The sequence below is a fragment of the Mandrillus leucophaeus genome, unplaced genomic scaffold (assembly GCF_000951045.1).
Source record: "Mandrillus leucophaeus isolate KB7577 unplaced genomic scaffold, Mleu.le_1.0 Scaffold981, whole genome shotgun sequence".
Classification (NCBI taxonomy): Eukaryota; Metazoa; Chordata; class Mammalia; order Primates; family Cercopithecidae; genus Mandrillus; species Mandrillus leucophaeus.
Genome location: NW_012110708.1, coordinates 457,016 through 468,117, shown reverse-complemented (window position 1 = coordinate 468,117; position 11,102 = coordinate 457,016). Strand labels below are relative to the sequence as shown.

General features: G+C 35.7%; 1 protein-coding gene across 1 annotated transcript in view; it reads right to left on the bottom strand.

Moving 5' to 3' along the window:
* Positions 1-11,102, bottom strand: part of RYK (receptor-like tyrosine kinase) — a 106,895-nt gene that overhangs the window by 27,621 nt on the left and 68,172 nt on the right. The window contains exons 9-10 of the mRNA XM_011971040.1: positions 8,151-8,237; positions 2,427-2,496 (exon numbers count right to left, since the gene is read on the bottom strand). Coding sequence (XP_011826430.1) covers positions 2,427-2,496; positions 8,151-8,237 — 157 coding nt within the window. The remainder of the gene's footprint in view (positions 1-2,426; positions 2,497-8,150; positions 8,238-11,102) is intronic.

The following is an 11,102-nucleotide window of genomic DNA, read 5'->3' as shown; positions in this document are numbered from 1 at the left end:
TGCAAAATGGGTACTGAATGAATTAGAATAAAAGAATGAACAAACAAATACATAAGTATAGCTATGAATAGTCTATACATATCAGGGATCAAAACCAAATGTGTGATAGGCCCTGGTCACCTTAAAAATGAAATGAACTGCTACAGCAAATGGAAAGAATAATATACTTTCTACATATTGACAATGTGTTTTATTCACTGTAACTAGGAGTCCTGCTATCACCTCATAGAAGGAAGAACTATTAAGCATAATCAAGCTATAACCTACCTTTACAAGACTTTTCTCAAGGACTGAATGCCCAGTATCAAATAACCCCAATTTAGTATGTCATGTCATTCCCTAAGGACCTCCTGAGACTAGTAATTCATCCTGGTGGGATGCTGCAAAACCTTACAATCTAAAACTGCATGAGACACAACACGGCAAATGCTTGCACTGAGCATTTTTCAGCCAAGGCATCTTTAGGGCTACAGTGAATATAAAACTGTTTCTTGGGAAAATTCTGGCTTTATTTACACTTATCCCTGCTACTCATGTCTGTGCTGAGGTGATGTAAACCTTTCACTGGGGTAAAAACATTGGCTAGGTACCTAAGTAATAGGGTAACAGTATACACTAGGATTAAACACCTTTGGCCCTTCTCCCTAGAGTCAGTGTAATAGACCATTAAGCACTTTCAACACTGCCAAAAAGGACAATATTCCAACTGTTTCCTTCCCTTCTGCTACTGCGATTATCAACTTTTAGCGTTTCCTTCACCCTTGGTTGCCCAGAAGCTAGGAGATGTTTTATGTTCAGTTACAGTAAAAATATTTGTTCTCCTTACTGCTGGCTTATTGGTTTTCTTTTCTACCACCACAATGCCAAAAAACTCAGTTTCATTTTCATTATCATTTTATTTATCTTACTGTGGCTACATTCTTTTTAGGTCCTCAAATTCTTTTGAATATGAACCAAAATATAACCAAATTCAAGAGTAAGACTCTGGGTAGTCACCTTATTTTTCAGCAGAACTCAAGGAACTGTCTAAATTATACAGAAACTAAAATGTATTTTTTCAGAAGCCCATAAGCATCTTCCAACAGGGATGACCACAGTTCTATTTTTAAACATATGTGATCAAATTTTCAGCAGACATACAAATTATGTTGACTCTACATAGTGCTTTAAAAAAAACTTGCTCTAATGTTGATACTGTCACACATTATGATGTTATATTAAAGCTGTTTCTGGCTCAAACGGTAGAAGTTTTTGTTATAGTTCTGTGAACAGCACCAATATCAAGCTTTTAAAAAAGGTCTTCATGGCCAGGTGCAGTGGCTCACGCCTGTAATCTCAGCACTTTGGGAGGCCAAGGCGGGTGGATCACGAGGTCAGGAGATCAAGACCATCCTGGCTAACACGGTGAAATCCCGTCTCTACTAAAAATACAGAAAATTAGCCGGGCCTGGTGGGGGGCGCCTGTAGTCCCAGCTACTCAAGAGGCTGAGGTAGGAGAACGGTGTGAACCAGGGAGGTGGAGATTGCAGTGAGCTGAGATGCAGCACCGCACTCTAGCCTGGGTGACAGAGCGAGACTCCGTCTCAAAAAGAAGAAAAAACAAAAAGAAAAAGTCTTCATACAGAACTGTAAGTATTTTTTTAAAATCATGCCATGGCATAATGATTGTATACCAGAAATTAGTGAAATAAAATGCTGTACATCCATTCAGTGGACCACTATGTAGCTTCTTTAAATGGCTATATGGATTTACAGTTGCCAACATCAAAAGTCAGATACATTGTTTTGTTAAATTAAGAAGCATGTTAGTTTTGTCAAAGACAACAATGGTATTATGATTATAAAGAAAAATATATTCTTTTTATTGAAAATAAATGCTGGATATGCAATAAAAGTACTCAGATGTCTAATTTATGGTAAAATACTTATATACACGAATATATAGATACTAATATCTAGAGATATAAATCTCATAAACATACACAACACAGAAAATATGGCAAAATGTTAACTATCATTGCATCTAGAAGGAAAATTTATTCATGTTTATTATACTTGACTTTGAGGTCCTATACGTTCAAAATCTCATAACAAATATTTTTTAACATATGTAAACAATCATCCTATTTTGTAAAGGGAAATATGGACATAAAATGTATAAATTATTTCTGGAAAGATTAGCTAGATTAGCTATGATTATCTAGATGTGGGCTTACATACTATTCTTTGTTTTGTTTATACTTTGTGTTTGTTAAGTTTTGTACAGTGAGAGTGCATTTCACTTTTATATTCAGAAAAAAAAAAAAATTAAGCTATTCCACAAAGCGTTCAATTCAGAAGTCATCACAATGTCCTGCACATAAAAATGATGCAGCATCAAGTGTTGCCACGCTCAACACCAAAATGCTGGTGGTTTCTCCTCTCACCTGTGATGAAGACCTCGCAGCTTACAACTTTCAGTGAGCATCATTGTCACCTGAATTTCAGAAGCTTGATCTATATATAAAGAAAAGAAATTGTCTTGAATAATACTACTACATATATGGCATTAACATTTTCTGCTATTAGTAAATAATTATCTTGGACTATAAAGTAGGTAGGTTTTCATTATAAGTTACAGGTAAATCTAAATAGATCTAGATAAAAATTCTACTGCAGTCTCATTAAACAAGTCAATTTTCCCAGAAATTTTTATATTAAAATCAATTAAGTTTCCATAAACAAAGCAGAAAATGCAATAACATACTGGAAAAATATATGCAACACATAAGGCATATATATTGCTAACTTCCTTTTTTCCTATTTAAATAGCTCATATAAATCAATAAGGAAAAAATTTGAAAAAGAGGCAGAGGATATAAACACACAGTTCACTGAGAAAATAAAAAACAAATGACACACAATACAAAACGACTCATAGCCTCAGTCCTAAGTAAAGAAGTGAAAATTAAACCAGTAGATGCCATTTCCCCTGTCAAATTGAAACACAAAAAATTCCACTATCTACTATTGAGAGTTTCGGCAAGAGTGTGAGAAAACAGGCTCATCAATAGTACCTTGGATAGACAGAGAAAGCAATATGTAACAAAATTTTGAAATGCAGATATACCTTGCATCGTCAATCTCACTGTTAACAGATATAGTCACAAAAGCTCATCTATGTATAATGTAACAAGAGCACTGTTCAGTGGCAAAAAACTCAACCACCAAAGTACCCATTAACAAAGAACTAATTAAACTGACACAATGGGATACTATGTGGCTACTTTTAAAAAATGAGATAGGGCTGTACGTACTGACAGAGGAAGATCTCTAAGGTATATTAAATTTCAAAAACAAGGTACAACTTGTGTTTACATATCCTAATATTTCTTACATATTAAGGAATTGTTTATGTATGATGGCTACTTTTCAAGATGGGAGAATTTACGTTTTCTATTCTGTTTATACTTTCTAACCCAACAAACATTACAGGTATAAAATGACTACAAAAGTTATGATTGGAGATTATGGCATATTCTGTTGCTTTCTTCTTTTTACTTCTCTGTGGTTAAAAACAAACAAAAAGAACTAATAATACAGTAGTAAAAATTAGTTAACTTTCATATGATAACCAAAATTAGAATTATGCCATTTTACTTTTAGCTTCTAAACTTACGGTTTTTGGTCCAAAGTAGCAAAACAGAACAAATTAACTTTTAGGTCAAAGTTTTTGAAACAAAAACATGATAATGCAATTTACCAATATCTTTAAGTCTACATCTCCAAAGGAATTTTTAGGCCTTCAAATATTTGTACAAATCCACAAGGATTCCTCATCTTATAGGGACCACAACCTTAATAGTAGAAAGGAATTTCTCCACTACTTGAAAAGAATATTTCTTATTATAAAATTGCAAATGCAGCCAGGTGCAGTGGTTCACACCTGTAATACCACCACTTTGGGAGGCTGAAGCAGGGGGATCACTTAAAGCCAGGAGTTCAAGACCAGCCTGAGTTGGAACACAACAAGCCCCCATCTCTATTAAAAAAAGTTTTTTAATTAGTTGGACATGGTGGTACACACTGGCAGTCCCACCCACTGAGGGGGCTGAAGCTGGAGGATTGCTTGAGCCAAGGAGGTCAAGGTTGCAGTGAGCCACGATTGCACCACATTGCACTCCAGCCTGGGCAACAGAGCAAGACCCTGTCTCCCAAAATAATAATAATAAACAAATAAGAAGTGAGTTTGAATTTTAAAAAATAGTTTTTAAATGTTAAAACAAACTTAATAGTATAAAATACTATTTATTCTTAAAAACCCTTTCAAAGAAACCCACAATGAATTTTTACATCAGTAGTAAAAACAGCAATAACAATTTGTAAAGCTCAGGCTGGCAACATGGTGAAACCCCATCTCTACAAAAAAAAAGTAAGCAGGGTGTGGTGGCGCACACCTGTAGTCCCAGCTACTCAGGTGGCTGAGGTAGGGGGATTGCTTGAGCCCAGGAGGTTGAGGTAGGGGGACTGCTTGAGCCCAGGAGGTTGAGCTATGATTGCGCCACTGCACTCCAGCCTGGGCGACAAAGTGAGACCCTGGCTATAAATAAATTAATTAAATAATAATTTATAAAGCTTCGGACCAATGCAATAAGAGGCAGAAAGAAATATGAAAGACGGGCAAAGCCAAGATTCATATTCTAGACCCACCTAGGAAAATGCTGAACCAACAATAAAACCCATCCCACTGAATTCAGATACTATGATTGTCACATTTGGTCTTTAAATGTGGAACTGTCAAAGCTGAGAAATCTCAAATTTCATTTACTTCCACATCTACCCATTGGAATCTCATTCCTGCTTCACTTCTCTTGCTTCACTTCCATTACTTGCTACTAAGTGTTCCCTTTCCAAGCAGCTTCTCTTAGTTAAGACTATTGTAGGAATGTAAAATGGGTGGACAAAAAGCCAAGGATCTGAAACATTCGATACTTCTTTGGAAAAGGTGCTTCATACCAATGTGTGCCGGAATAAACTCTACGTGTCTACAAACTGCTTAAAACGTGGGATTTCTTAGTAAATGGCAGAATGTGCCTTTATTACTCTTTCTATAACCTAAATAATTTCTAATGAAATTATGGCCAGGACTACTGGGGGCTAGTAGGATCTTTTCAAGACTGAAAACTAGTAATAGTTGGAGGTCCCCGCCCAGTTAAAAAGACTTTACTATTCCCTCAACTGGTAAGGAGATCTAAGTACAACAAATGGTAATTTCAGAATGTGTCATTTTGTACTTACTTTTTTCAAGTTTTTAATTTTGATAAGCATGTTCTATTAAAGCAAAGGACGCTTGAATGATGACCTAAGAAAACTCAATTGAAGATAAAATAACTTTTATCCATTTAGTAAGAAAAACTCATTTTCTTGGATTCCTTTCCCAGTCTCAATAGTCTTTTAATTTTACATAATGAAAGGTCTATCTTCAAGATGTATACATTTGAAAAGGGTACTAATTAAATATATTCTAAAAGTTACAAGGATGCACAAAATGATTTTTAAAAACAAGCACTTGTTTACTTACAAAACTATAAAAATTTAGTAGCTACAATAAAGAAAATAAGAATTTAATACCAATAAACCAAACTGATTCGCTTATTTTATGGAATTCAATTTCACAATATTTACTGTGTAAGACTCAGGCTGCTAATTTCAATCTCCAGAAATTTATACTGGAGTATCTATGAAGTCTCTGTATAAAATTATGAATATTTTTAAAAGTCAAACTCCAATTTTCTACTTATGCCTAAAGGCAAAGGTCAGTGCTTTCTAAAACACTTTTTTTTTTTTGTATTTTATGCTACACTTCTAATTGTGCAACATGTAACAAAGCATACAGATTTGTGAGACTTTGGTCAGCTCTATGTGGCTACAACAAAACCTAAAAACAGAATTCCAAAATAATCAATCTCAGAGACAGTCATGTGGTGCTCTCTCTCTAACAAATTCAAGGCAAGTATCCTGGTCAACGCACTTCCCCTCTGTCCCCCATAAGGACTCACTGTGCTTTCTCTTATTTCCGCACAACTCACAAAGAACATTATAATTACAGAGGTAAAGCATAGAAACAACCAGTGACTACAGGTCAAGCATATACGGAAAGAGAAGTCTTATCTCGTGAAACAGTCCAAGTATACTCATTGTGTTTTCTTATCACTATTATTTCCTTTTATCTCCCCTTCCAATCCTAAATCAACCCAACTTTGTATAAAAACCTCCTGCCTTAATTCAGAACAAGTCAATAATAGCTCAGTTCCACAGTCTATAGAATACTTACAAACCCCAGAAGAAATATTTGAATTAAGGAGACTCCTTAGGAAAAAAAAATGAGAAAAGAGTAACAAAAGGCTGTTGTTTAATAACCTTATGGCTCAAATTGTACATTTACAAAAAGTAATATGTAAACTCTCCCAGTTAGAAAACCTACTGGTCTCAGTCAAAGGACAAGAAGGGATGGACCTAACGTAAATATTCCCCTTTAAAAGTGTTTTTGGTGCTGGGAAGGGGTGAATGAATAAAATAAATATTGAATGATACAGTAAGTTAAACCATTTATTTAGACAAGATCAAAGAGGTGTGTGTGTATGGACGTATTTGCAGCAGCCTTAAACAAACAACTTTGTTCAATTAAAAGCAATTCCAAAGATTTTTTGTTAGATTGGCACAAGCCAACTTTTTACAAACAATAAACATAAACCCTTCATACTTCCCATGTATTCCTTTAAGTAAATTTAGAAACAATTCTTATAAATTAACTTCATAAACTGTAAAATTTTATCGCTTTTTACTCATAAAACTGAATTTAGTCTTCCCTTCAGTTTCTGAAGGCAAAGTGCCAAATTTGTTTTTAGAAATTATTACTATGCCTTCTCAATTTACATCAGACCTGACAGACATTAAGTACCCTATAAATTATCACATTTTTCTTTCTCTCTAAATAAGCAAATAAGACTTACTTCAGAATTACCATTATCATTTTTTAAAATTAAAACAGGATCTTGCTCTGTCACCTAGGCTGGAGTACAGTGGCATGATCAGGGGTCACTGCAACCTTGAATTCCTGGGCTCAAGCAATCCTCCTACCTCACCCTCCTGAGTAGCTGAGACACAGGCATATGCTACCACACCGAGCTCATTTTTTTTTTTTGTTTGTAGAGACAGGGGTCTTGCTATATTGCCCAGGCTGATCTTGAACCTATGGGCTCAAGCAGTCCTCCTGCCTTAGCCTCCCAAAGCATTGGGATTACAATTGTGAGCCACTGCATGCAGCTCTTAATTCAGAATTATTTAAGCTTTTACAAGTATCTGTTGTAAGTAATTACAATTCTAATATTTTTTAAAGTCTTGCTAATCTACCAGTAATAGGAAATAAGCCATATGCCTGCATAAGTAACACTGTAGTATCTCGATAGGGAATCTTTAATTAAATAACTTATATACATCAATAAATTAAAAATTAGGCATCACATTTCAAATGATGGCCCAAAAGAATAATATTTAGTGAAAACAGGTATTCCATTCATGACAATATAAACCAGTGCTATCTTTTAGAGGACAATCTAACAATATCTATTAATTTTTTTTTTTTTTTTGAGACAGAGTCTCACTCTGTCGCCCAGGCTGGAGTGCAGTGGCATGATCTCGGCTCACTGCATCCTCCGCCTACCGGGTTTGAGCAATTCTCACGCCTCAGCCTTCTGAGTAGCTGGGATTACAGGTGTAAGCACTGCACCTGGGCTCTATTAAAATTTTTAAATGTACACACCCTTAGGCCAGCAATTCCAACTATGGCTATACTTGCAAAAGTATACCAACATTAGATATAGTAACAATGAAATCAAGTGGATGCAGTTTGACTTGCAATTAACTGAGTAATATCTAACAAATGTCTCATGTCTTAATTTAGCAGACTTCTGTTTTTCTATACCTAATGAGAACCACCCAAATTTCCAAAACAATTAGGCTCCTATAAGATAATTTTTGTTTTAAGCTAAATTAACATGGATTGATTTAAAAGGTATGGCACACACTGGGGAACTGAGATAGAATTTTGCTGGCATGAGCCACCTGAGACAGAAGAGCATCACGGAAATACTATGGAAAAAAGATCCTACCTTTAACTGTTTTGACAAATGCTTGTTTTTCTTTACTTGGATCTTTTTCATCTATTAAAATCCCATGGAAAATACGCCCAAAAGTACCTAAAAGGAAAAGTAATAATTAATGAGATCATATAACCTTCATAAAATTATAGTACGAAACTTTCTGGCACAATATAATATAAAACAAAAATAAGAAGGGCATATGTGATCAACAACATTATTCTAGCCCTAGAGTAAAAAGACCCAAATCTTTGGTTTTAACAACTGTTAAAAGTTTTTTGTAACTATTACACACCTTGTTTTCAGAAACACCATATTTAAACTAAGTATATGAAAATTTTCCTGAATTATACTAAATAAACTAATGACATAGCCAGGAGCACTGGAGCTCAGTAATGAAGTATCCACAATGGCATTTATGAGTTTCTAGGCTTAGTCTCAGAGAAATGACGAAAAGACAAAAATGAACTTTCCTCTCTACTGCAGAGCCTTAAAAAGTAGCTTCAAGGGAAGGCCAAGGGGTACAAGTTTTGGATCCAGACAGTCCTAGGTTCCATTCCTTCTACCACTCTCTCCTCAGAAGGTCTCAGACAGGCCAATTAGACTCTCGGTTCACTAGTAAAATGTGTTCCTAAAAACTCTTAGCATGAGAAGAGGCTGGGCGCAGTGGCTCATGCCTGTAATCCCAGCACTTTGGGAGGCCGAGGCGGGTGGATCACGAGGTCAGGAGATCGAGACCGTCCTGGCTAACACAGTGAAACCCTGTCTCTACTAAAAATACAAAAAAATTAGCTGGGCGTAGTGGCAGGCACCTGTTGTCCCAGCTACTTGGGAGGCTGAGGCAGGAGAATGGCGTGAACCTGGGAGGTGGAGCTTGCAGTGAGCCAAGATTGCGCCACTGCACTCCAGCCGGGGCAACAGAGAGAGACTCCGTCTCAAAAAACAAAAACAAAAACAAAAAACTCTTATAGTAATAAGAGAAGTTAGTTATGACCTTTGGGGGTGCTGGGGAAGGAGTGATTAAAAATGAACTAAGAAAATCCACCTAGATTTTATTACCAATTTTGTAATTGCCCATAAAAAGCTCCCAAACAAGATGATCACTGAAAATCAATCTCATTTTACTCTTTCTCACTAGAAAATTGTTTACTTTCCTTCCTTCACAATTTAAAAGATAAGCTTGCAAATAGTTTCATTTAGATGCGGCTGCCATGCATACAAATAGGCTTGCTCTAATGCCTTTCGCTCTATGAGGTGGAGTTGTCTGTATCCATATATCAGGTCTCACTGGGGCCTAGAGACAGGGTAACTTGTATGCTCCAGGCAGAAAAGACTTTGGATAATCTTAATTTAAGACATTTTGCTTGAAGCTGAGTAAATACCTTCAAACACTCTAGTCAATACATAGAGCGACACACCCTGACCTGTCTTCCTCACAAAGGTTCTCCCTTCTCTTTCCACCCAAGTTCACCTTGCTTGACTGAGCTTTGTAACTCTCTTGCACTGCAGCACTGCAAAATCTCCTGTCTCCTCTTCCCAGTACTTAGTCCCATTTTTAAATATTACTGCCAAATGTAGATTTACATATACTTAAAAACAACGGATGTAAGGAACATACACAAAAATATGTATGTACATATTACTTTACCACAATGTTACAGCAATTCACATTCCTACCAGCAACGTAAAAGAGTGTGTGTTCCTCCATACCCCTGTCAACCTAGAAATTATTTTTACTTTTTCACAGTCCAACGTAAAAAGAAAATCGCATGTAACTATTGTTTTCTTTGCATTTATCAGATTTCCAGTGAACCTGACCACCTTTTTAAATGTTAATCAGCCACCATATTTTCTTTTCTGAACTCAAAAGAATTTTAAAATAAACTACTATGGGCCTGAAAAGACCAAAAAAGAAAAACTCTACCTGGTTCAGAATTCCTTCTTCTCAAATCATACCACTACAACAGATTGCCTATTCTATCCCACTCAGAGACCAAAAGAAACTGCAAACATAACATTATTAACTGATCTCTCTTTTTTTTATTCTTTAGGAAATGCTACCTGGTCTACTTACTCTCTTCACATTGCAAACAGATCTGCAAACTAGTTATGCTTAGAAATCAGTCAACTGTAACAAGTGGCGATCATGCATTTTAAGACATATCAGAAAATCTGCTTCCATTAATCACCATTTGCTACTGGGGACAATTTAAGTACCTGACTTAGTTGTGATTGACCTAAATGTGTCCCAACCAGCAAAGGAATACATAAGGAGGACTCAAAAGTATCTAAAGCATTCCAAGCTGAATTACGGTGGGAGTAAAAAAGTAATTCTCTATTTAACAACATGAAGAGCTCAGTGCAGTATTTTATTATTAATTTCTGTCCTCTTCTTTCAGCATCTCCCTAATCAATATCCTCCAACTCAAAAAGGAAAGCAAGGCCCAGTGAGAGGGGAAGGGAAGCATACTAATACCCGGCAAACACTATTATGTGTTAGTTCATTTACTGTACCTAATTTCATCTCATCTTTATAACTAGTCTAAGAGATGACAACGCAGTCCAAATTTATAGAAGAGGAAGCTGGAGATTGAAGACATTATGTGATTTCTCCAAAGTCACACAGAGAATAAAATGTGGGATTAGAACTTAGGACCAAAACCAAAGCCCATGTCCACTCCTTACACTACAACCCCTAAGTCATCTGTCAGAGAGAAGGTAACTTAGAATATTTCAAAGAGACCTGCCAGGTAGTAATCATTTTAAATAAAAACTAAACAGGTAATACACCTTAAACATAGCAAACAATAATACACATGCTTTAATATACTTGAAAATAAAGAACTGCACCAAAGTTGTACAAGGCACATTAAAGTATAAAGAGAAAATAAAAATAATTTTGTAAGAGAAAAACCATACACTGCTTCTTATCCTTATCTTAGACACAAAACGAGATGAAAGTTT